Source organism: Tiliqua scincoides, chromosome 8 (assembly GCF_035046505.1).
Source record: "Tiliqua scincoides isolate rTilSci1 chromosome 8, rTilSci1.hap2, whole genome shotgun sequence".
Taxonomy (NCBI): domain Eukaryota; kingdom Metazoa; phylum Chordata; class Lepidosauria; order Squamata; family Scincidae; genus Tiliqua; species Tiliqua scincoides.
In genome coordinates this window covers 47467638-47493579 of record NC_089828.1, presented here as the reverse complement: position 1 = coordinate 47493579, position 25942 = coordinate 47467638, and the positions used below count along the sequence as shown (strand labels likewise).

At 51.5% G+C, this 25942-nt stretch overlaps 1 protein-coding gene across 1 annotated transcript; it reads right to left on the bottom strand.

Moving 5' to 3' along the window:
- Nucleotides 1-436: 436 nt before the first annotated feature.
- Nucleotides 437-23635, bottom strand: RTN4RL1 (reticulon 4 receptor like 1). The gene is made up of 4 exons (XM_066636460.1): nucleotides 23481-23635; nucleotides 22418-22560; nucleotides 18753-18904; nucleotides 437-1871 (listed from the first exon to the last, which is right to left on the bottom strand). The coding sequence occupies exons 1-4, from the start codon at nucleotides 23633-23635 to the stop codon at nucleotides 468-470; spliced, it is 1854 nt and encodes a 617-aa protein (XP_066492557.1). The 3' UTR covers nucleotides 437-467.
- Between the last annotated feature and the right edge of the window lie 2307 nt (nucleotides 23636-25942).

The following is a 25942-nucleotide window of genomic DNA, read 5'->3' as shown; positions in this document are numbered from 1 at the left end:
CAGCCAGTGCCCTTGGCCCAGTGTCCTTCTACCCAGTTTGTGTAGGCTTCATTGGTGATGTGTCCCCCTTTGTAATCCCAGGGTCCGTAAGAGCTCGCTCTCTTTCTCTCACTCAGGCTGGGAGGATTTAACAGGGAGCACAACCTGCTCATGCCTGTCCGTTTGTCACTAACCGAGGATCAGCTCCCACTCCTTTTGTCTGGGTTTGGGGGGGGGGATGCTTTTCGGAGGTGCTCAGTTGGGGCTGTCGGTGATGAGCGTGTGGCGATATTGCTTGTAATCCCGTTCTGCTGCCACGCTGGGCCTTCCGTGCGGTCCATGTTTTGTAATCCCCCGGCTGGCCACGGACAGGGACCACGAAAAGGCCTGGGCTGTGTTCTCGCTTCCATGAGGCCAAATCCTTGACATACAGAAAAAGAGGAAAACTCTGGGGGGCTCGAGAGACTGGCAGTGGGGACCGCCAGGGGTCAGCGGATTATCACCACCAGTGCTGCTATCAAGGCTAGGAGAGTAGCCCTGGCCCCTGCAGCCCGGACCCCTGTGCTCCGTGTCCCCCCTGCAGCCTGCTGAACCCCACTGGGGGGCAGGATGGATGTCCGTGGACACTTGCCCTTCTGCTTGGGCAGCAGGCCCAAGTTGGACTTGTGTTCGTAGTCTTGCATGTCCTCGGCAGCGGTGTTCTTCCAGGGCCCCGGCTTGCTAATCCGGTTGCGGCTCTTGGTGCAGTTCTTGCTGGGCTTCCTGTAGCCCGGGCGCTGGCCGGGTTGGATGCTGTGCATGCCGTTCTCCAACCCTCTCCCTTTAGCCTTCTCTGTGGATGAATGGAGTGGGGGGTGATCTCTTGGGTGTGCCCGGTCAGCTGAAGGGAACCGATGGGCGTTGATCTGGTGGAGGGACTCGGACCCGGAGCAGTCCCGGAATTCTTCAGCGTGGAGTTCTTTGAGATCTTTGCCTTCAATGTGCTCTGGGAACTTGCAGATGACGCTGGAGCTGGAGCCCCGGAACCTGCGCAGCCACTCCCAGAGTGACTGCAAGCGGCAGTCACAGTTCCAAGGGTTCCCATTCAAACGGAGGTACTCCAAGGCCCCCAGGTGAGCCAGTGATTCCCCCGGCAGCTCTGACAGGCTATTGTTGAACAAGAAGAGCAACGTCAGCCTTCGGAGGTCATGGAAAGCCCGCCGGTGGATGCTCTGGAGCTGGTTCTGATGGAGAAGCAAGCGGTCCAGGTTAACAAGACCCCGGAAGGTGTTCTGGTGGAGGCTCCAGAGTTTGTTCCCATGCAAGAAAAGGTGACTGAGGTTGACCAGGTCAACAAAGAGGTCTTCATGAAGGTAGTCAATGTGGTTGTCCTGCAGGTAGAGGTACTGCAGGTTGTGGAGGCCACTGAATATCCCGCTGGGCAAAGAGCTGAGGCCGCACTTGTACAGGTGCAAGGCGTGGAGCCGGACCAGCCCATGGAAGGTCTCAGCTGCCAGCTCTCGCAGGTTGCGGTTGTCTCCCAGGTCGAGCTCCTCGAGGTGAACGAAGCCTTTGAAGGTGTGAGGGTCGATGAAGGTGATGTTGTTGGAATAGACCCAGAGGGTGACCATGGAAGGGCTGAAGTGACCCCGCAGCAGCAAGGAGATCTGGTTGTTCTGGAGGAAGATCCGCTCGCTGTCCTCGGGGATCCCCTCTGGAATGGTGAGGAAGTTGTGGGATTGACAGCTGACGGTCATTGGTGACGGGTAGCACACGCAATCCACGGGGCAGCCACTAGACCAGCAGATCTTCAGCCCAATCAGCACCAGGAAGAACTCTAAGCATCCCTCTGCATGGAGGAGAGAAAAATAGTGAGAGAATGAAGGGAAGGCCCCAGTGAGGAGCTGGACTGCCTAACCAATCCTGCCCCATTGCAGGCCTTGCCTTGCAGAGTCGCCTTCTGCACCACCACACACCAGCCTTGCAGAATCGCCTTCCCATGGACTCAAGCCCTGCTACTGATCCCCATAAGCCGAGGTCAGTCCACTTCCTGGGCAGCCTATTCTCGAATATTGCCGGGAGTATGGGATCAAGGCCAGACCCCTTCTGCCTTTATCTATTATTTAGCCTTTAAAATATTCATGTCCTGCCCTTTGCCAAGTGGCACCAGGGTTGCTATAGCATCCGACTGCTAATGATGGCCGAGATGCTGTTTTAATTGCCAGTGGTGTGTTGTTGTTGTTGTTGTTTTTTTAATTTAAAAATATCCACTTAAGTTAGTCAGATCAATCCTTCTTGAAAAGTTTCTGGGGCCGGCAGGCACAGCCTGGCAGGCTCTGCTGGGTGTGGCACACTAGGCTTTCTTTTCCCTCCATAGTCCGAAAGGTCTCCTGGTTGTCTGGTGCCAGGAGAGGGGGCAGGCAACACGTCTCCCCATGCCCAGGCTGGCAACTGCTAATTAGTCCACCTGCTGATTCGAAGCAGGTCCCAAGGAGCAGCAAAACCTCCGCACAGGGACAATAGAGCTTCTGTTTCTGCTTCGATCTGGGGCCCAGTTCTTGGCTGGGGCCCAGAGACCAGCTTAAACCTGCAGAAGGGGCTGGTTGGGCCACAAGAATATGAATGTACACACTTTGCCCTCTCTGGTGCCAAATGCTAGAACAATGGCTGGGGCCTCTTTCTCCTGATTATGGGTGAAAACTGCCTTTTACCCATTTAAGATAATAACACTCTATTAATGTTATTCTAATGCTAAGCAGTATTCTCTCATCTCCGACATATAGGTAATCTTGGCCTGCCTCAGATTACAGAGATGATATGTAACAGTATGATCCTGTGCATGCCTACTCAGAAGCAAGCCCCACTGATTTCCATGTGACTTACTCCCAGGTAAGAGCGTATAGAATTGTAGTCTGACAATGCAATCTTATACGTGTTTACTCCGAAGGAAGTCCTGTTAGATTCTGTAGGGTTTGCTCTCAGGTAAGTGTATATTGGCTAGCCTTAAGTGAGTGACAGCACAATCCCAGGCACAGCTATTCAGAAGGAAGTCCCATCATGCTCCATGGGGGTTGCCCCCAGGAAAGTATGTACAGGATTGCAGCCTGACAGCGCAATCCTAGCCACACTTTCCTAGGAGTAAGCCCCATTGACACTAATGGGACTTACTTCTGAGTAGGGGGGGTTGGCAACCTTCAGTTGCGAAAGACTATGGTATAAGCCTACAGCACCCGGTATTCCCAGGCGGTCTCCCATCCAAGTACTAACCAGGCCTGACCCTGCTTAGCTTCTGAGAATCAGACAAGATTGGGCATATGCAGGGTAACAGTTGCTGCCACTTCTGAGTAGACATGCATAGGATTGGGCTGTGAGTCTTTAAGGTGCCACAAGGTGCTCTTTCTGCTACAGATGGACCCACTTTCTCCTCTGGAAGATCATGTGAAGTGCCTCTTATCACTGGCAATGTAAAATATTCCTGATACACTTGCGCTCTTGGAGCACCCATGTGCTGCTACTGTGAACGAGATGGTCACAACAGCCCTGCAAGATATGCCTGTCTATGTGCCTGGTGCTTGCTGTGCCCTGTCTCCAGATGCTTCGAAGGGCCTGCAGTCGCTCAGCCCAGCAAAAACAGTGCTGTGGCAGCAGCCGATGCCTGCTGCAGGAGAAGGAGCATCAGGAAATCGTGTTAATGTGGAGACCTCCGCGCTGTTCCGCTTCACTTGGCATTTGCTGCTGCTACTTAGCGAGGATGCGGGTCGTGGGTTGGCCTCCCCGGGCCTCGCTGCCTCTTCACCTCCAACCTCTCCTTGGCCTCAATTCTCCTTCCAAGAAGGAGGGAGCCGTTTCCGCAACCCAGAGCAGGCCGAGCCCTGTGCGTGTGTACGTGGGGGGGGAGAGCTGGAGGGAGGGTGAGCGGGTTGTCCCTGTGCATTAGCCGTTCCCAGCTCCAGTGCAGGCAGGCGCGAAAAGCCACGCTTGGCATGTGTAGCTACCAGCCCTCCAGCACTGTGCTCGGAGCTGCAACACAATCTCCAGCTTGGGGCAGGGAGGGGAAAAGAAGACAGGCACAAAAGTTCTTCGGTGCTCCCCCCACTGCACTATCTGGAAACACAGATCTCCTGTGCTGCTGCCCCCACCAGGCCCCCCCCTCTCTCGGCAGCACACACGCAGGCCGCACGCTTCGAAAATCCACAAAGGGCGAATGCAGAGCAAGTTATGCAAAGTAGAGAAATGTGCATCTATGTGCTTATTTTGCATAATTTATGCTGCTGTGCCCAGAAGCAAAAAGCCTCTTTTGGTTCGAGGAAGCCGGCAGTGCCTGCCTGGTCCATGCTGATCTTTGCAGCCAGAAGGCCGCTGAGAAACTTTTTGGATTTTGATATATAACATGATGGTATTATTCAATACCAAAATACCAAGACTTTACACATTTTGGCAAGTAGTGGGGTCACCCCCCCCAGTGCGTACCACCCAGTGAGGCCCAGCTCACCCACCCCGTGCCCCCTAGCAATGCCACTGATCCTAGGCATGTTTACCCAGAAGTTGAAGCCACTGAATTCAGCAGGGCTTACTCTCATGCACATGTGCATAGGGCTGTGGCCTTAGGATTGATGGTTTTCTCTGCTTTATTAACTACCGTTTTAGTTTTTTTGAATATCTTGTTTCGCTAGGATTGCTGCAAGCTGCCTTGTGTCTGCTCTGCAGAGAATCCCAGGTTGCACATCATTGGCACATAAGCCTGGTATGAAAATAAATAAATAAAGACAAACATTTGCATAGCGCTTCCTGGGTGGGTGCAAATGCTTCACATATGTTATCTAGATGTCATCTTTACGGCAGCACTGTAAAGTTAGTTTTATTATCTTCATAGGCTCACATCACGGGGTGCATTGAGAGCTGAACTGGAATGGTTCTGAGTACAGTATCTGGGTTGGCCTGGGGAGCAAGACTGGCCTTGCCCCCCCACCCCAAGCTGCAGATTGCTTCAGGCAGCAGACTGCAGCCCGTTCTCAGGGGCAGCACAGCAGCTCTCCCAGCAACTGGTCCCCATGGATGGCCTGCAAGGGGTGAGAGAGAGAGAGAGAGAGAGAGAGAGAGAGAGAGAGAGAGAGAGTGTGTGTGTGTGTGTGTGTGTGAGAAATGGCACCCTGCTGCATTCCCTCTTAAGGGAAGGAGAAGTTCTCCTTGATAGAAGAGGCAGAAAAGGACAGAAATCAGAAAGAAGGAACTGGGTGTGTGTGATGTTAATAGAAAAAGGGGTTCCATGCGCTGCAAAAATGGCAGTAAGTCTTGTGCTGCTGGGCAGTCCACCTGGCCTAAGGTTGTCTGCTCCAGCTTGGCAATGGTGGTGATAGAATATTAGGTGGGAGTGGGGTCTTTCCTGGGTCTTTTTCCCAGAAGCCTTTGCCTGGTCTTGAGCCCAGACCTTCTGTATGCTTTGCTCCTTGGCCGTGCTGCCCCCTCCATCTCTCGCCCAGCCAATCAGTTTAGAACATAAAAACATAAGAACAGCCCCACTGGATCAGGCCATAGACCCATCTAGTCCAGCTTCCTGTATCTCACAGCGGCCCACCAAATGCCCCAGGGAGCCCACCAGATAACAAGAGACCTCATTCTGGTGCCCTCCCATGCACTGACATTCTGACATAACCCATTTCTAAAATCAGGAGGTTGCGCATACACATCATGGCTTGTAACCCATGATGGATTTTTCCTCCAGAAACTTGTCCAATTCCCTTTTAAAGGCGTCCAGGCCAGATGGCGTCACCACATCCTGCGGCAAGGAGTTCCACAGACCGACCACACGCTGAGTAAAGAAGTATTTTCTTTTGTCTGTCCTAACTCTCCCAACACTCGATTTTAGTGGGTGTCCCCTGGTTCTGGTGTTATGTGAGAGTGTAAAGAGCATCTCTCTATCCACTTTATCCTTCCCATGCATAATTTTGTATGTCTCAATCATGTCCCATAATCAATCGTCATCAGTTTGTTTTTTCAGATGCCCCATCACCCTTCCTGTCTGTCTGCCCATGGAGGGCTTTCAGCAACAGTTGTTGCCAGGGCTGGCCTCAGGGTAATTTGGCCAAATTGGGGCCCATGCCTGCAGGAACTCCACACTGGGATGGTGAACGGAGCAGGCACCTTGCTTTGTAGCTGATGCTCCACAATGGAATCTTCCATGCCAAGGCATTGCGAGGAGAGCATGGTAAGTGGAGCATTGCCACTAGACAGCTCTCCCCCCCCCCCACTGGAAGCATTTGGTGGTGATGCCACTGTTGGGTGCCTCACAACTGCTGCTCATACTGGTGAATAGGGGACCCCCACAAAAATGTCTTGCATTGGGCTCTGCCGCTTCTAAGGCCAGCCTGGTTGTTGGCCTTCCCCTCTCCCAGGCCTGATGCCCCCCTCCCCGCTGTCTCTGTGGCTTTCCTGCCATGGCAGAGAAGCACCTCCCACCCTCCACTTGCTTTTCTCTGGGGTGGCCTCCTGGGCTGTCCAAATTACACCCCACTTCTTCTAATTGGGCGCTAATTAGGCATTGCTTAATGGATGCTTGAAACCATTTATCTCGGGCTCTGGCCGGCCTGCAGTCTCCCTCGCAGGAGCGCCTCCCTCCCTATTAAGTGATGGGGTTATGGATGGTCTTCATTACTTGCGCCTCTTTCTATTGCCCGGGAGTGGAGGCTGGTGCATGAAATGGCTCCCCTCGGATGCCTCGGGAAGGCATGGGGGGCAGGGAGCAGCACTGGGCTGGAGTGGGAAAATGCACCGTGCTTAATAAGCAGCTACAGCAAGGGAGTTCGGGGCAGGAGTCCAGGAGCACTAGAAAGACAAAACAGGCTTGGGGTGAAGGGAAGCTTGCTGAACATCCAAGGGGCAGCCATTGCTGCTGCCTCCACCTGGCTTCTATTCCTGCCCCAGCCTGCTGCTTGCCAGACTGTCCATGCCTGGCCTTGGAGACGCAGCTCCTCCCTCCTTCAAAGCACGTGGCCAGAGTTTTGCAATGGTCTCCATGGGGCCTGGCCCCTGTAGGCCCTGCAGCATTGTTTACAGCACATAGTTTCAAGGGCTCCCACAGGGCCATGCCACGCCATGCCACGTGATGCTGGGCTGACTTGGAGCACAGCAGGCACAGCAGGGCAGGGCCAAGGAAACCGAAGAGGCAACTTTGCCTGCAGCCCTGAGGGTGCCTGTGGATTTTTAGACCAACTGCCTAGAAGTAGGCAGTAGCCTCCTTGTACATCCCACAACAAGGGGCCCCAAGTCCGTCTCCTCTGTTCCTTCAGATGTCGCTTGTCAAATCCCTGCCCCAGGGAAAGGCTGTAGCCCACTGGTAGAGCCCAAATATTTTAAAGGTCCTGGGCTCAATCTCCAGTGCACAGAAGAATTCTTATCTTGAAACCTGGAGAGCCACTGCCAGTCAGAGTAGACAATACTGAGTTAGAGGGACTAGTGGTGTAACCAGAGGGGGTGCAAAGCACTAAGTTTTGCAGGTGCCTGAATGTGCTGTGCAAGCGGCCCCTCCCCCTCTCCTTCCCCTTCAGAGCCATTCCGGGCAGTGGGAGCAAAACAGAGGCATTCAGGCACCTGCAAAACTTAGGGCTTTGCACCCCTTCTAGCTACGCCACTGAGAGGGACCAGTGTTCTGACTTTCCATGTCCGGCCCAAATTCCTTATGCTCGTTTCTTAAGCTCCCCAGCTCCTCGTCTCCAGCAATTTGCCCTTCTCCTCCTCCTGTATCACCCCAATAGCTTCCTGATCCTCCAGCTTTACCACCTGCAGAAGTCCTGAGATCATTTGCTCTCCTAGATGTCCCCATTCATTCTCCCTTGCTTGCCTCTAGGCCTGGCACTCTCTCCCTGAATGGCTATGCTGTGCCAACTCTCTTTTCCTTCACCCCTTTCCTCCAAGCACTCCGTATCTCTGGAGGCCTTGCTTCATCCCAGGCCTGTTCTTCAGCCAAGTATGCGACTCCATTTGTCATCATTTACACTTTGAAAATTGGAAGCCTCTAATCAGATTTGCAAGCCCTTGACATTGCACTCTGCATTTGTTCAGGAGCACTATCATCTTTACCACTGATTCATATATACTAGGGCTTTATAAGGAGGCTGAGCTCCCAAAACATTTCAGCCCCAGCTGACATGAGGCTTGGAGGGGTAACCCCAGCCCCCCAAGAACTACATTTCCCAGCAAGCACCTCTTCTCCACTTTGGCTTGGCATGTCTCTTTGCCAAGCCGGTGCGTGGCGTAGCATGGCTGGCTTGCCTGCCACTGACGCTGTGAAGGAGCAACCTCCCTTGCTCTTTGTAGGCAGTGTCATAAATAACTGACAGATCCCAGCTGTTTAGAATTATAGTTTCTGATAGAATGACAGCTGTTTCCAATCCCCCAGTAATCGCCCCAGCAGTTCTAGAACATAAAAATCATGAGAGATAATTTTGTCTTTGCATAATTTGGTTAGGCAAGCTGTGCCTTAATAGCAATTATGACCTTAAAGGCAGAGAGGGAGGTTGGGCTGGGGGCCACCAGCCTCTTGCAGCAATTGCTCATAGGTAACATTAGGAATCTTGTTGGGGGGGAGCAAACTCCTTCCTGCCAACTTTACTGGGCTAGCACTGGACTCTTTAGTCTGAAGGGGGGTTAGAGTTGCAGGGAATTCCTCTCCCTTGAGACAACATGGAAATAGACAGAATGACAGATTAGGAATCCCCCTAAAGCAGTGGTTCCCAAACTTTTTAACACCAAGACCCAAAGACACTCTATCGCAGTGATTTTCAACCTTTTTCATTTCATGGCACACTGACAAGGCACTAAAATTGTCAAGGCACACCACCAGTTTTTTGTGTTTTATTTTACAATTAACAAGGCACACCACACTGACAGCAGAGGCTTGCATACCTCAGTGGCCCTACTAACAAATGATCCTCCCCCAAACTCCCACGGCATACCTGCAGACCATCCACGGCACACCAGTGTGCCATGGCAAACTGGTTGAAAATGACTGCTCTGTCAGGATCCACCTAGCTTTATGAGACTCTATCTGGAGCATTCCACTCACCCAGAGGACGGATTTGGCCACGAGCCGGATCCAGCCTGTGGGACAGGGTATGGAATGCCCTGACCTAGTGACTTCTTGGCCTAGGGGAGAAAAACTCCCCTAAGCCAGTTTTTTCAGTCTAGAAAAAAGGTGCCTGAAGGGGGTCATGACTGAGATGTACAAAATTATGCAGGAGGTCGGTAAACGGATGTTCTTTTTCCTCTCGTACAACATCAGAACCAGGGGACAGCCACTCAAGTTGAGTGTCAGGAGAGTTAAAACAGACAAAAATAAAATATCTCTTTGAGTGTGTAATTAATATGTGGACCTCCTTGCCACAGAATGTGGTGATGGCACCTGGCCTAGATGCATTTAAAAGGGGATTGGACACATTTATGGTTACATCACAGGTTACAAGCCACAGGTTATAGGTATATGCAATCCACTGGTTTCAGAAGTAGGCTACCTCAGAATGCCTGATGTAAGGAAGTAGCACCAGATGCAGGTCTCTTGTCTTGTGTGCTCCCTGAAGCATCTGGTGGGCCACTGTGGGATACAGGAAGCTGGATGAGAAGGGCCTTTGGCCTGATCCAGCAGGGCTCTTCTTATGCTCAGACTGGGATGACTTCCCAGCTCAGTTATGATTGTACACCAGCTCTGCTTTAGGCTGGCATCTCTTGCTCTGGGGGCAAGGGCCAGGCTAGAAGCCACTGCAGCAACTAGCTTGGGCTCCATAGGCAGGGCCAGACCCTCCTCCCCCCTCTGGCCTTCTTCCCAACAGCTCAAAGGCCAAGCATCTCCTTAGCAATTGTGATGCAGGGGTGCCCTTTCCCTCCCACTGCTGTGTCACATCCCCACTGTCTGTAAGTGATGGGAGCGGGGGAGCATTTTCAAGGTCATATGGAAGTTTCTCCCCCCCCCCCAAGTTTGCCACTTATTGCAGTCTTAAAGCCAGCCATAAATTTTGTACTGTAATAATAGGGAAAATCAATAGTGCAGGCAGAAACTCTAGTTTTATCTTTCATTGCAGCCGGGCCCAGGACCTCCCCATGGGGCCCTTCTTCCTGAACCAGACAAATGAATGTCAGGTGGGCGGTGAGTCTCCACACCAGGTGCTTGGCCATCCGGAGCGTGTGTATCTATGTGTGGGGGGGAGGGGCAGAGGGAAGGCAATGGGGTTAATTTTGATCATTTCCTCCCATTGCTTTTGCTTGCAATAAAACTCAAGGATAATGCTAATAAAGAAACAAGCCACTGTAAAAGGGACAGTCTTTCATTCGCTCCGTCCTCCCATACTAGCAAGGCAACACTCTGCAGAGGAGGGGTGGCCTCGGCTGCAGGGCTAGATCCACTATTTGAATCTCTTTGCCCTTCTGCCTGCAGAACAGCCTTGCACTCCCTTGGCAGCCATGCCCCGCTCATGTGCTCTTTTGCCAAGGGCTTTTCTCTCCATGACAGAACCAGTGGAGGGCAACAGGCGGGCACTGGTGCTGCTGGGCAGAAGTGCCCGTAGCCGTTAACTCCATGTGACATTGCAAAGGAGCTAATGCAGGGCGCCAGCTGCCTCCCGCGCTGCAGGGAAAAGGACACCAGGAGGCTGGCAAGAGTTATGAGGGTTTGCACAGCTCCTTTAGGGCTGGGAAGGGGAGCCTAGTGGTGAGTGCCCACCCTCCAAATTGTGCCTGCTGGCTGATGGGCAAGAGCCGGGGAGCTCTATTTTGCACTGTTTGCTGTTGCATCGCCTTGAAATCCATGTCAAAGGCGAGATTGTCTTTGCATGTCGGCGGATGTGTGTTCCTCCAAAACCAATTAGTACCGATTCACTTCTCTATAGACAGCGGCCATCAGGGACCGGTTCCTGAGTGCGCAGGAAAGGAAAGTCAGCAGGCTTCCAGCACGCGAATCCACACAGAGCACAGCTCCTCTTGGGCTCCGCCAGGGAGATGCAGCTTGTCCGGGGAAATGAGACATGCAGAACAGAACCTGTTTTGAGAACCGCTCAGAGTGGAAATCCCTGCCTGGGAGGTCCTTTCGTGCTCCATCCATCTGGAGGGGCTGGGAATGTCACCTGGAAAGCCGACACTGCCCAAGCCCTACACCCGGCTAGCTCCTTCTGTGAATCCCCATCTCTGCGTTGCTCCCGCTTTCTCTGCTACGTCGGTTCCCAGAGGGTCTTCCCTCCTCTCCCAAGAGGCCAGCGGAGGCCATTGCACAGGACCTGATTGATTGCTTAGTCATGGCTTTTTCTGGGCACTGCTCCTCTGGGCCTCCTTTGGCCTCTTCCAAATGCCAGGCAGCTCCACCGAGCTAACCGTGGGAAGCCAGTCCAGCCCCCGACTCTAGGTTAGCAAAGCCCCACAGCCACTAAGAGCCACAGGCACTCAAAGCCTTTGCTTGACTGCTGATGCTCCCAATGTCCACCAGACCCAACATGTGTCTTGGCTGATACAGTCAGAGCCTCTCCCTGCAGGAGCATGCTGCATCTTGCCAGGGTCCTTCCCCAGTGGTTGTTTGGAGAGGCCACAATTTTCCTGGGCTGTGACTAGCTGATGCCCATTCCCTCTGTGGGGCTTCACCCCCACCAGTGGTTCTTAGTGGTTGGTGTGCTTCGTTGCAGGAAGTACCAGGCTGATTCCTAGTTGAGCATCTTAGCTGTAAAGTATAAAGTTCAGAAAGCCTGGAGGAAGATCTGAGCTGTCCTGCAAAGTTCCCCTGGTCCTTTCTTTCCCTAGATGCCACACTTCAGTCACGCCCGTGATCCACACTAGCACCCTACATTCTACCCTGTGGGATTTGGGGCTTTCAAAATAGATCATTCATCTGTGCCCCTTTTGTTCTGCATCTCCCTTGATCATTCTCCACAACAGCAGCCTTCCTGAGTAGGCCTCCGATCCTGCAGTCACAACCAGTGGCAAAGAAATGGTTAATGTGACTTCAGTCATTCCTCCACAAGCTCACCAGTGGAAATTCTCAATGGAAATTCTCCTGTGAGAGGAGTGTGTCACTAGCTGCCCAGAACCCATGGATCTGTGGGGCGTGACATTCAAAGTGGGGTAGGAGGAGTGGCAAAGGATGGCTTCCTAGCAGACTGCGGATGTCAGGATAGTTTGTGGGGTCAACAACAGCAGCACTTGAAAGGTTCTGCAATGGCACTCAAGGGAGTGGATGATGTGAACATATTTGTTTGGAGGATGTAAAGTCCCATAGGGAACCCCCCCCCCTCCAAGAAAGCCTGTTCTTGTAGAGGGGAGCGATTCCACCTGTTGTCTAAACAGTTGCATATGTGGACCTGTGGTTGCAGCCAAAGAGTTTATGCAACTTGCTGCAGGAATCTCTTGGTACAAATGGGAGCTCTTCCATACAGCTTGCATTCCATCTGTCCATATTTTGTTCCCCCCAACCCAAGCTCATCTGTGTTCAGGGCAATTTACAGCCAATCTGTTTCTGAATGACATTTCCATCTGCTTCCTTGCCCCCAGGACCCAAGGTCTGGACTGGAGGATATACAGACCACATCTTATTTCACAGAGCAGAGCAGTACTGCTCCAGGGGCCAGGGGGTTGTCCACAACATGGAGAAAAGTTCTCTGCACCTGAGATGACGCCCGGGAGACTTGGTAGTGGTCCTGTATACAGTGCAGCACAAGATGATTCTGTTGGAAAAACAGTCGAGGAAGATCTCAGAGCTGACCTCATCCATGGGAGGAATAGGTCCTGAGATCTCTGGATCCTGGCCTAGCTCCCGTGCATGATGCTTTCCAGTTGGGCCTTGGTGGAACGGTCATATTTCACACCAGACCTTCTTCAGATGTTGCTGCTCCCCATTTCAGTCAATCTCTCAGGCTCATCTTCTAGACTAGGTGAGTCAAACATAAGGCCTGCAAATGCACCCCTGGAAGCTCTTTATCTGGCCCTCATTATTATTGGGCTCTCCCAGCATTATAATTCGGCTCTCTCATATCTCAAAAATATGATTTGCACATTTTCTCTTCAGTCATTTGCAGCTCATGAGTTTCTAAGTGAGAAAAAGTGCTCATTTCCAGCCATCGTCTGCTTACTGATGTCCTTTCCGGCTCTATGATGTCACTTCTGGTCCTTGGCAGGCACCGTGAATGCTAATTTCGGCCCTCTGTATGAAAAGGGTTTGACGCCCCTGTTCGAGACTCAGTTTCAAGGACTTTGGAATGCCCTGGAATGCTGGTTGAGTAACCTGTTCCAGGTCCGGATCTCACAGTGGTGGTGATACAGGTGGGGGGGGGGGGAATGGTACGGCTCAGTGGGAATCCAGGGTAGTTTACAAGAAATCAGGACCATGGTCAGCTCACTGTGCAACCACTGCAGAGTCAAGTTGAGTCCAGCTGTATACAAGGCAATTCAGCAGCAAGCTTAGTGTCTTGCTTCAGCTGATTGAGTAAATCTGCAGCCCAAGGGGTGTCTCAGGCTTCACTTTCTGCAAGGAAAGCTTTGGAGGGTCATGGCTTATTTCACAGACACTGTCTCCAAGGAGTGTGGGAACCTCCTCCTGCCATTGGATGTGGTCTGATCGAGGAAGGGTGTCCTTCTGCACTACTGAGGATTCTGAGGGCAGGAGCAGGGTTACTTTCTCAGGTGGAGCAGGTGAAGATAAAGATGGCTCCTGGAGCTTCCCTCATGCAGGGGTCTTAGGCAAAGTGGCTTTCTGTGGCTCCCTCCAGGGAGAGTTCTTGCAGTCAGTCTTCCTCATCCTCTGTGCCATCAGACCTTTTCTGTGTTCGCAGGGAGTCCAAGTTCTGTACCGTGATACTGATCTTGCAGCACCTGTCTTAAGGCACAAGCCTTTTAACACCCACACGGACTCTGACAGCCTTGCATACCAGCCTGTTCAGCTGGAGGGCACACCTGAAGGCTGCATGCCTTGAGGTGTGGTCTCAGGTGGCATTTCAGAAGCATATCACCTGGCTGGTACTTCACTTTATCAAGCTAGCCCTGCTTGCTTCCCAGGACAAAATTCAAAGCCCTTATGCATTGCAAAAGCCTAAATCCACCAAAAGGAGGACACACACACTCTCTGCCATCTCTGCAAGGCCAGGGGGGTTTCTAACATTGTAGCAATTTGGCTCAGCAGGACTTGGGTTTGGGAATTGGCACAGTGTTGTTCAGTCTCAGCTTTTTCAACAACTAGTTTTCTGCTTTGGGCAGCCACTGCTGAATCTGCCTATGATGCTAAAAAATGCCTGGGGGGGTCGAGATTCATGGCAAGGCATCCTTGCACAGGTGTCATACAGGACAAATGTGTTTGTGACACCACAGCCAACAGCCCTATTGCATTCCTTCTGGCCAATTCCACTGCTCCTGCTGGTTCTCTGAGAGATACAGAATCCATGTGTACAAAACAGCCGAGGGATACTACATTGGCCAATCTAGTTCCTGTTTCTAGCTGGGATTCCACAGAGGGACTGGCAAGGCACAGGAATGAGATCTGGTTAGGTGTCAGAAATCAGGGCTGGTTAGATCCCAGTGAAGCAAGAATCAGAGACTGGAGGCAAAGTGCTAAGGACGCCCATGTTGCCCCTCGCTCTGACCATGCCAAGAAACACTGTTGCAATGTAAAGGGGTTGTGCCCTATTCCCCAGGAGGTTTTCGTGGGGTTGGAGAACCTCTGGTGCCCCCTGGCTGCAGAGGGATAGTGACAGGTGTCCTCACACACCACAGAGTGTTCTGAAAAGGAGGAAGAAGAGACTGGGTTACCTCCTTAGGCGAAGATGAAGCTGGCAATGCTGCCTTCTGGGTTCTCTGCCCAGGGGAGAGAAATTTTCCCTGGTAAGGTGCTCTGGTACGGTGGATATTTCTGGTGTTCTCCCCAGGCATAGTTGCCTCCACCAGCCTTATCCAATCTCCAAGTATCAAGCCAGGACAGAAGGCATCCATGGACTCATCAAAACAATCAGTCACTCTGTTTTCCACTGGTCTTGCAGGGGTCATTCTTCCTTCCCCAAGCCAGTTTACTAGAGCAGTGGTTCTTACACATTTAGCACCGGGACCCACTTTTTAGAATGAGAATCTATCAGGACCCACCGGAAGTGATGTCATAACCAGAAGTGACATCATCAAGCAGGAAAATTTTTAATAATCCTAGGCTGCAATCCTACCCACACTTACCCAGGAGTAAGTCCCATTGACTATCATTGTTAAAAGAATACACATAGTAATCTGTTAAACTTGGTCTGTCACATTTCCCCAAATGCAGGGGAATTTTCCCCACATTTCCCCAAATGCATGTACAGGTCTGTCACATTTCCCCAAATGCAGTCACGTACCATGGTAGCAGGAAGTCTAATATATTAAAAATAAAATATTGAAATGAGTATTTCAACTGGCTCGCGACCCACCTAGTGGGTCCCGACCCACAGTTTGAGAAACACTGCACTAGAGGGAAAGGAACTGGCACAAGTTGGAGGGTCCTGGAGGGCGTTTCTATGAGGATAGGATAGCTGCTGGTAGGATGTTAGATACCTTGTTTGTCCCCTTTTATGACAATACCCTGGGTAAGAAAAACTTCAAGTCTACCAGCTCCAGGAGGCTCTGGGACGGTACTGTTCTGCTCTAAGAGAGCCTGGCAAAACAACTCCCTGTGGGGAATGCAGCTCATTCCTGTGGTGCCACGAGGATGACTAATGTAGCTAATTTCTTCTCCAAGATCCTGTATCCTTCAAAGAACCATCAAGAACAATGAAATTGGCAGGAAAACAATGGGGACGCTCAGGGATGTCCTCTCTGCCCTTCTCCTCCTTGACAATTCTGTTCTGTTGATGTTTTCACCTTTTGACATTGGTGCAGTTGTTTTTATGGCTTGGGGCTGGTGGGGTTTCTTCTGCTGGTCTAGGAGACCAGGGGCACCCCTTTCGTTAGAGGAGCTGTTGCAAGGAGTGTTGGTGGCCCAAGGACCTTCAATTCAGGAAGAAGGGCTGTAGGTGCAGAGGTAGAGCACACGCTTTGGATGTCATGGGTGCCAGGTACCTGGTAGGATACCAGCTATCCCTGGTATTTCTAGGTAGGACTGGGAAAGACCCCTATCTGAAATGCTGGAGAGCTAGTCTAGAAAATATTGAGCTGCATGGACCAGCAGTTTGACTCAGTAAACGTTGCTTCAGAATGGTTTCCGGGCTCCATGGAAATCAACAGCTTATAAGAGAAAATGTCCTTTTTTTCTGCCCAGTTGCTGGTACAGACAGACCCAAGAGCTGCCCAGGATGTATCAGTCACTGTGGTGACCCATCTCACCATGCCTCCGCAACCATCTTTATAATCCAAGAGGGCTTAAGACATTGGCGTACAATAGGCAGAACATCTAACTGGCTCTCTGCATGGCCAGAAACTAATAATACACTGCAGTGGTACCCCATTATTTGCACCCTTCACGTTGGTCCACCCAACCAAGCCTAATGGTGGGCTTAGTCCCATTTGTGGTGCTGGCCCATGACGCTGGCCTGTGGTTCCACTGGTGCCATTTCTCTCTCCCCTCCAAGTCTGCCAGCTTCCTGTCTGCTCCTGCTACTCGGAAGTACACAGTTTATAAAAGTGAATGGAAATTAAAAAGTATGGAAAAGAAAACAAGGGAGGGAGATGCTGGCAGCGGGAGAAGGGAGAGAGAGGCGCAGCTAATTAAAAGCAGAGGGGCTGCCTTGTGCGGTCCAGGCGGCCACGCTGGTCTCCAGAGGTGCGGAAGCCTTTGAAATGCCTTGTCAGGCGAGCCTTTCATCCCACCTGATGTTGGCTGACGGAGGCCCAGACGGTGGAGCTTGGAAGTGGGATAGAGGCAGCAGCCACCAACTCAACTTTCCCTCTCCATCTGATGGCTGCTGATAGCATTTATCCTTATGGCAACATCTGTGGCTTTCATGGCGCTTTCCCTTTCTGAAGTGCGGCTGGCCTTTGTTAGCCCCATTTCAAGGGCCTTTTATCAGTCAAGTCGCCATTGAAAAAGGCATTTATACAAGGCTGCGCACAACCAGACCCCAGACACAAGAGGCTGGGAGATTGGTGCTCCAGGCGTGCTCCTGCCAGGACATTGATGTCGACCGGCAACCATAGCTGGGGGTGGAAGCTGTGGAGAGACATCACTGTGTGCATTCCGCATTTTCATCTCTGGTTTCAGCAGCCTGCAAATTGCAGCTCTAGGTTCTTGAAAGAAAGTCTTTAATATGTAAAGGATGTAGACCAGTGTTTTTCCACCAGTGGTACTTGAACCACCAATGGTACTTGAGGTGGTGTCTGGTTGTACACATGGGACTGCCACATGGCAGTAAGACCAGCAGAGATAGGAGACTAGGCTCAGCAGACAGAACTCTAGTGTGTGCTTTTTGTGCACTAAAAAAAAGCCCTCCTGTCCAGCCTGAGTTTGTTGTGTGTTTGTTGTGTCACGTCTGGCCTCCCAATCTGGAAGTAACTGATAACCAATAGATAAACTATTCAAAGTGGTACGGCGGGACACACACACTGAGAAATGCTGAACTGCATAGATAAGCATGGGAATGTGTGGGAAATGTCTGGTGAAATCACAGGAGGCAGTGGGTAATCATGTCATGTTGGATCTCAGAGATGTAGGATCAAGTCCTACCTCCTGATATGGACTTACTACATGGTTTTGGGCAAGTGACACACACACACACCCCACCAGCTGCAGTAAAAAACGAAGCAACACAATCTTACATCTGAACAGTATAAGATACGGTGTATGCCCTTGGATGCCAGCACCATTGTATGCCCTTGGATGTCAGCTCTAGAAGGAATGGGCAACCATGTTAGTGTGTTGCCACAAAACTGTCACAGAGTCTTGGGCTCCCTTAAATTTATTGTTGCCAAAGCATTCTTGGGGCAGACTTTATCGGATTGATGAGACACAGTCCAGAAAGACCACTTCAAAGCTCTGGCACGTGAAGCTTCTGGCCCTCCAAAGCTCCTGCCACCATAAATCTCTTCCCAGAAATCTTTGTTGCTTTGGCAATCATGAGTATAAAGCAATTTGCAAATTGAAAAGTACAAAGGAATGATGAACTGCTGTGGCAAGCGGCATCTGCGCAGCGACAGAAAGATGGGCGGTGAAGTGCAGGGCCTCCCATCTCCACCTTCCCATTGCCACAACATCACCCTGGCAATAGAAGGCAGGCTCGAGACCTTCCTGCTGACCCCCCTTGGGTGCCTCCACCTTTCCAAACAACACACACACACACACACACACACACACCCATCTCACATCTCCATCAGCAACTTTCTCTTCTCGGCAAGGGTAGCTCCTGTCACCGCTTATTGGAATAACCTTTCAGTTTTCATTTAGAGCTTCTCTCTTCCCACTGAGCAGCCTCATCCGTGAACACTTTACTAATTGCAACTTCTAATATGCTGGATGGAAAGACCACAAGATCAAAGCAAGCAACTGCCACGACTGACGCAGGCCCGTCATGAAAAGATGGTTCGGAGGGGGAGGCGTGGCAAGCTGGGGAAACGGCTTCCACTAGGGCACTACACCCCCCCCCCCTGCAGAAGAACAAGAGATGAGAGATTATAATGTGCCCTGGGATCAAATGCGCCCTCGGTATGCCCTTCCCATCATCTAGCGAGGAACCAAATATTCAAGCCAAAAGTGGAGGCAGAACAGCTTCAGGCAGAAGTTCAAGAAGGACTGTGGGGAAGGGTGGCCATGAGACCGACCTGGCCAGATGAGACAATTGCCTTAGAAAGTGTACTGGTGGAAGCAATGGCTGCCTCCATCTACTCACCTCCATGGACTTTGCCGTTCCTACTCCCTGGAGAAGGAGGAGAACGAAGAGGAAGAGGAAGTGTAGAGTTGTCTCCGATCCTAGCCCACTATTCTCCTCTCCTTTGCTCTCCTCCACACTTTCCCTTTCACTCTTTCTCTTCCTTTTTGAATCTGGGGAGTGGAAAAAGGCGCAACAGAGGCAATGGCTGGTGTGTTGCCAAATAAGAGGTTTCAGTCACAGTGCCTCCAGTTTTGGGTTGGCCATGAGTGAGGGAGAGGGGGATCTATTGAGCAAAGGTGGTATGTGAGCCAGCACTAGGAGACCAAGACAATGGCTGTCTGAACCCCAGCAACTTTTCCAAGACTCACAAAGTTCCACTTCCACCAGAAGGCCTTCCTAGGAATCCTGGGTTCCTCTCTGGGCATGACAATTCAGGGTGGGCCGGTGGCAAATGGCCCACCAGTCAAGACCTGTGAAGCAGGGCTCACAAGAGGCTGCAAGGAACCTGGCAGACAGCAAAAGGTGGCAGGAAGTTCACTGCCTATAGAGATCAACAGGAACCTAGAAGAGCAAGAGCAGCAGCTGTTCACCAATGAGGGTGAGCCCTGGATGCAAAAGTTTAAGACTCCAGGGAGGGGAGGCAGATTGAAACATTTTTCCAAAGCGAGAGAACAGCAGAGGGATGACAGGCAGGGGTACCCCAAGGCCTCCTTATGTCTGAGGCAGCAGGACAAATGTTTTAAATGTACATGTATTTAAATATAGTAAACAAACAAACAAACGCTGCTGCCCTCCCTGGGGTGAAGCTGTGCAGCTCCAACGTATTCCCCTTGGGTGCCAGTCGCTGTCTTTGTTGCCCCTCCAAGCCACTCTCTGGCTTTGAAAAGGAAGAGGGGGAATGAAGTGGTAAAGGAAGTGTGGTGGTGACATTCTAGTCCACCACTCTCCTCTCTTCTGCACTTCCTGTTTGCTCCATTCCTCTGTTCTTTTTTGCAACCAGGGAGCAGGAGGAGGGCCACGGTGGAGGTAGATGGTGGGTGCCAAGTTGCCAGCTGTGGCATTGGCCTCATGCCTGGGAACAAGCAGTGTTCCCTGAGAAACCGTCAGGATGACACCACAGATGGGACCCCAAGTTAACTAGGGCTACATTAGGGATAGTGAATCTGCCTGGAAGGAATTTGTTGCTCTTTGACAAAATTCTCAAGCAAAAGCCAGAATACAGTATACAGGCAACCTAACGCTAACTCTTCGCATGATCATGCAGCAACACCGAGCCCACAGGGGCGTTTTGGCCTCCAGAGACCTCCTCAGAGTAAGGAACATTTGTTCCTTTGCCTCTGGATGATGGCCCACCAAGTCTACTTGGGAAGTAGTTGAACTTTGCTAAGGTCCGGAAAGATGGATTGAGAATGGGGGGTTGGTTTTAGCTGTGCACCGCTGTTGCCAAAACCACCCCTTCCTGGTAACAACCTGCCCTCCTCCCTGTGTTTGCCACCATGCCGTTCTGTCCACCCCACCCTTCCTCCCCCTACGCGTAGTTACCAGGGCAGTGGGCATCCAGAGTCTGTATGTTGCCACAAGTTCCAGCAGCGTACACTGCCAATAGGATTGGGTCATACTGCCTTACAGAGTAAGTTGCCTTACTCTGAGTCAGACCATTTGTCCAGCTGACTCCATACTGTTCGCGCTGACTTGCCAGGGTTTCAGGTCTCCAGTCTTTCCCTCCTAGAGATAGTAAGGACCTTCGGCACGCAACACCTGCACCCTTCCACTAAGCTAGCCTCCCTCCCCAGAAAGCCTTCGTCCTTCATTTCTTTTTCCATTTAGACCCCATTGTAAAGCCCCAACAGACCCTCCAGCCTACTGCTCACTGCCCAAGCATCCCTGCGCCCATTGCAAGCCGTTGGAGAACTCTGCCTGCCTGCCGCTGATTCAATTACAGGAGCAGGCATTGGCCCTGACAGCTCCATTCAGCCTGGTCCCAGCCCACAGCAGTGCCTGCTGAAGACAGGCAGGGAGGCCCCATTAGAAGCCCATAATCCAATCATGGAGACCTGGAATGGTGAGAATAACAGCCATCTGCAATATAGAGGGGCTGGCTCTGCCGATCAATTTGCCCCATCCAGACTGTCTGCTTCACACTTAATAGAGTCAAGAACCCGAGGGATACTCCATTAATAACGGCCCGGGGAACAGCCATCTCTGTTCCCTTAAAAGGCAGTGGGGGGGGGAGATGAAGAATGCCCCACTCCCAAGGACTGGCTGGTTGAAGGGAGAGTTTACGTCCTTGCACTTTTCACTGCTCCAAGGACAACATCAAGACCTCTTGCCCCACCCCAGGCAAATCTCTGTTCATGTGTTCTGTGTCTTGGTAGCCACAATGCATTAACATGGAACTGGCTATTGGATACAGAACTTGAAGTCTCAAGGGATATAATTTCAGGCATATTTAAAAAGCCGGGGGGGGGGGGGAGGGAGGATGTGACTTTTCCTGAGACAAGTGGACAATGGGCTTCACAGTCATCTCACCCTTTAGCTATGAACTCCCTGGTTTTCAGAAAGCCACCCTCCTCACCCCTACCACCTGCAGTATGGGAGTAATAAATTGTACCTACCTGGTAGGGTTGTTGTAAGGATTACAGGGATCGATAATCAAGATAAAGCACTCTGAACTCTCAGAAAGTTCCTGATAAATATGAAGCTTTCTTAGGGGCCAGGGCTGACCCAAGACTTCCCAGCACCCGAGGCCACGCACAAAACGCCATCTCCCTTACCCGGTGGTGTGCCAGCTGCTTGGGCATTCCTCCTTTTCCTGCTCCATGAATTAAAAAAGCAGGAAGGGAACAGAGTGAAGAGGAAGTGTGAAGAGCATCTCTGACATTTTAGCATCTCCGCTCTCCTTTCCTCCACATCTCCTCTTTATTCTCCTCTACCTGTTTCAGTTCAGGGAGCGAGAGAAGAAGGAGCAGTGGAGACAGATGGGCAGCAGACGCAGGCCAATTTGATGCCGAAGGTCAGTCAATCTCATGGCTGGGCTGGCCTTGATCCTACGGTTCACTTTCTTCTTGTTACTTTTGTACAAGCAGGTCTGCAATCACGTTGGACAACAGGAAAGGCCATGGGATGGGTATTATTTTTCCATCCATGCTGGGGCACGGATTCCAGACACATACATTAATGTATTGGGGGGGGGGGAGAGGCAATGTCCTTGTACATGAGAGTAGACTGGCATGTGTACAAGGACTCTTGCCTGTGCAAGAATCCTTGCACAAACTTGCATGTGCGGAGCTTGCTGTTCCGTGCATTTGGACCTGTGGAATGGGGCACTAATCTCACACTGGTTGAGGCAGAGAACATGACCAGGGCATCTTCCTCCCCCCATAAAACCAGCCAAACGACCAAGGAAGGGGGCAGGAGGTGGAGAAGCAGGCATGGCCAGAAGCTCCCACCTCTTCCCTATCTCTGCAGCACTGGTCTGAACATCACTGCATTTTATCCTCCTAGGATGATCTCCAAGGTCCCCTTCAGTTCCAGCATCCTATGCTTCTACTGGGTCTTTCAGAACTTCCCCTGGCTGTAGCATGAGCCAGTAATTGTTTTTCCATCTGCAATCACATGAGAATTGCAGCACAACTTCCACACTGCAGTAGATATCACATGTTTTTGGAACACAGTAGACTGACCTTCCCCTCCCTCTGGCCCCTTCTGTTTCTGCCGTGGTCTCTTGTATCTGGGCATGCGCATCTCAAAGACGGAACAGTAGTCCACATGGACGGTGTCACTCTTGAGAATGGAAGTGACACCCTTTTCTAAGACATCACACTTTCTGCATGAAGAAATATGTTTTAAGCGTGGGGAAAATATAGTTGGGCAATGGATGGATGAGGACATCATTCCCTTCCCCAAGTGAAGGATGAGTGAACAGTGTGATGATCCCAGTCTGAGTGGGGGGGGGGGGAGGGAGAGAGAGAGAGAGAGAGAGAGAGAGAGAGCGCATTTGGCATACAAAAGAAAGAATATCTCAAAACTGTCATGGCCTGAGTGGGAAGGAAAATGCAGAGAAGGAGGCATGGGTCAGCAACTGGGGCAACTGCCAAGATTAGTGTAAGGGGCAGGCAAGCTGGAGAGCAAGGTACCAAAGAGGGTTATGGGAGAGCAGGGCAAGCTGGAGCAGCAGACTCTCCAGGGAGATTCCCAAGTTGAGCTGCTTTTCCAGGAATTGGAGGATTGATATAGACTAGAGCAGTGTTTCTCCACCAATGGTACAGGTACCACCAGTGGTAGCTGAGATGGTGTCTGGTAGTACTCGCAGGACCCCTAGACACCAGCCACCTGGCAGTAAGACCAGGAATGCAACACAACAAACAGCGGTAGGAGGCTCGGCTCGGAAGGCAGAGCTCCAAAGCATGCTTTTCTGCACTCAGAAAAGCCCTCCTGTCCATCATGAGCCTCTTACCAATGTTTGTTAGGACGTATCCGGCCTTCCAACCCAGACGTAACTGTCAATGATGTCATTGTCAGTTACTTCTGGTGATACTTTGAACAGGTGAACCATGTGAAATGGTGCGGCGGAGGACAAATGTTGAGAAACACTGGACTAGAGCCAGGAAGCTCCTCCTCTCCTTGGAGCTGACTTGCCTCTCAGTCAAGGCCTCTACCTACATTTGCTTCTTCCTCCTCCTGAGTAGACTCATCAGATGGGAGGCCCCAGGCCACTAGGCAAGCATTGCTCTGCCAGTTCTGTACACAGGCCCCACACCCAGGGCCACCACTGCCACTGAGGCCTTGCCAGTGATGGTGGAGGGACTGAAATGGGCCTGGGATCCAGTTAGAAGACAGGGGATCCCCAAGATCTCAGTGTCCTCCTGGGGGATCTGCTCTGGCGGTGACCACTGTTGCATTGTGGTTGGTGCCAGAGACTCCTGCAGGGGTCAGCCAGTCTTCCTCCCCAGAAGAATTTTCTTTGACGTCCAGGCCTGGCTGCATCCTTTCTGACAAAGCCACAAGATGTGGGAACAGAAGATACTTGCTTTTGCTGGCTGTAGTTTCCCAGTTATACAAAGACACCACATCAAATCTACACTAGTCTCGCCACCAGGACCGGCCCATCTATGAGGCCAACTGAAGCGGTCACCTCAGGCAGCAGACTGCTTGGGCAAGGTCCATCTCTTTTCTGCCAACTTCCCTCCACTGCTGCTTCTTCTCCTCTCAGTCCCTGGCCCAGAAAAGGAAGAGGGGGACAGGGCAGAAGAGGAAATGTAGAGGTGCTGAGCTAGAACTTATAGAGAGTAGGAGGAGCAGAGGCTGGCACCTCATTTGGGAAGGGGGCAGCACTGTGAGTGTCCCTCAGCATCAGGAGGTCTGGGGTCAGCCCTGCTCTCCGCTGCAGACAAAGCTGAGGTGAATTTTCTGCTGCTTAAAGAAGAACGACGACGAGTGCCCAGGGGAACAATGCTTCACTTGAGCTGAAGTGAGCCTAACCTGCAAGTGCAAAGCCCTTGACTAGGCCAGGAGAAGGGACCTTTGACGGGAGGGAGGGTAAGTGAGGGGACATGAGCCGTGAAGAGTCTTAAGCTGTTTTTACATAAGCCTGAAGGAGCCTCTGGAACAAGCTGAGGAAATCAGGGAGAGCTGTGATGGAGAGAGCGTGACAGAAGCCGGGCTGGGAGCTTTCGCCTGGGATGTGCAGGGCGGTTTAATCCTGTCAGGTGTTTCACAGTGACGGAGCAGTGTGGAAACTTCTGCAGACGCTTGGCGAGTTCCATCCACGCGGCGAGAACGCCGTGCTCTGGGGCTGTATCTCCATCGAGACACGAGAGCGCCCACGCTGCTGGGAATTGTGTCAGCCGCTCCGGGGCGAGGAAAGTTTATACAAAGTGGCAAAGCCAATCAGGAATAATGGAGTGACCCGTTGGCAAGCTGTGACCCGAGGTGAAAAGAGATGAAGCACGTTCTTGATGTGGGAGATGCCAGTGTCCGCCAACCCAGGAGTCAATGTGAGGGAAGACTTGGGGACTGCCCCTGCTCAGAAAGCAACACTAGATGAGGGACTCAGAAAGGCCCTTTATCACTGGGGTGACCCAACTGGCAACTTCCCAAGCCTCTGCTCGTTTCTCCCTTCTCCCCTCCATTTCCAGCTCCTCTGAAATATCAACTTTCAATAGGATCGGCTTCTTTTATTTCCTTCTCCCATTCTTTCCTCCACTCCTACTGCCAGGATCTCCCCATACCTGGTGTGGGCTGCTTGCTTCGCTTGCTGTGTTGATTCCCTTCCCAAGCCCAATGCTTTCCTAAGTCACCCAAGGCTCTCCTTTGGGATGCCAACTGATCCTCCAAGCCCCACTCCTGGATATCTGGCCCCCTTTCAATTCCTGTTCATCTTATGTAGACTGGACTCCCTGAGCAGGAACCACGCCATGCCTGCATTACATCCATTCAGGGTCTAGCACAGAGTTTGCACACTACCAATGGCTAGTAATACTAGCGTAGCCATTTTCCCTTTCTCCAGGAAAGAAGCCCCTGTGGCAGGGACAGAAAGAATTATGGCCTCGGCCACAAAGCCTATCTGTGTATTTGTTTTCTGCCTGAAGAAGTTTTCCGTGCAGCTGCAAAACTTGCTGCACTGGACTATCAGCCCAATGTCCCAAAGGGGAATCGTTTTTGCACTCCTTCCTCCCACATATTTCTTCCAAGTTGGCATGAAATGGCCTGACATCAACTCATAAGTGGGCACCAAGTTTTGCCAGACAGAAGGAAAGGGGCTCCCGCATTTTCCGTCTGGCACCGATTTCCCATATTCTCCTTGGCTTACCCACTGCATTTGGGGATAGAGCTGCTTTCTTGGTGCAGAAGGTTGCACAGGCTCCACTGAAATCAAGGGGGAAGATGCTGCCAAAGATGTTTCCTATGGGTCATGATGCTCAGAGGCAGCCCGAGTCCCTGCAGTGGAGACCCAGCTCTGCTCTGGGCTGAGATGCAGAGAAAGGAAGCAGGTCTAGCAGACATCTGGAAACTAGTTCTCCTCCTTCCGATCCACCTCCTTGGCCAACTGGGAGATGGTTTCTGTCTTAATGAATCAAGTTCTGGAGCCATCTGCACAACAGCTCCTCACAGCAGGAGTGAGAGCACGAACAAGCTAAGAGGCAAAAGCCCATTGTCTCCTCCCCCCTTGTAGCAGTCATTTACCTGCTTTCATTCATGCAGTCTAT

What these genes read in the sequence shown, in the direction of transcription:
- RTN4RL1 (XM_066636460.1), bottom strand. Translation starts at nt 23,635, where the DNA reads ATGCAACAGTGGTCACCGCCAGAGCAGATCCCCCAGGAGGACACTGAG. An exon ending in GGGGCCAGAGGGAGGGGAAG is followed by an intron (nt 18,905 to 22,417) that starts GTCAGTCTACTG and finishes TCCACTCCCCAG; the next exon opens with ATTCAAAAAGGAAGAGAAAG. An exon ending in GAACGGCAAAGTCCATGGAG is followed by an intron (nt 1,872 to 18,752) that starts GTGAGTAGATGG and finishes AGGATTGGTTAG; the next exon opens with GCAGTCCAGCTCCTCACTGG.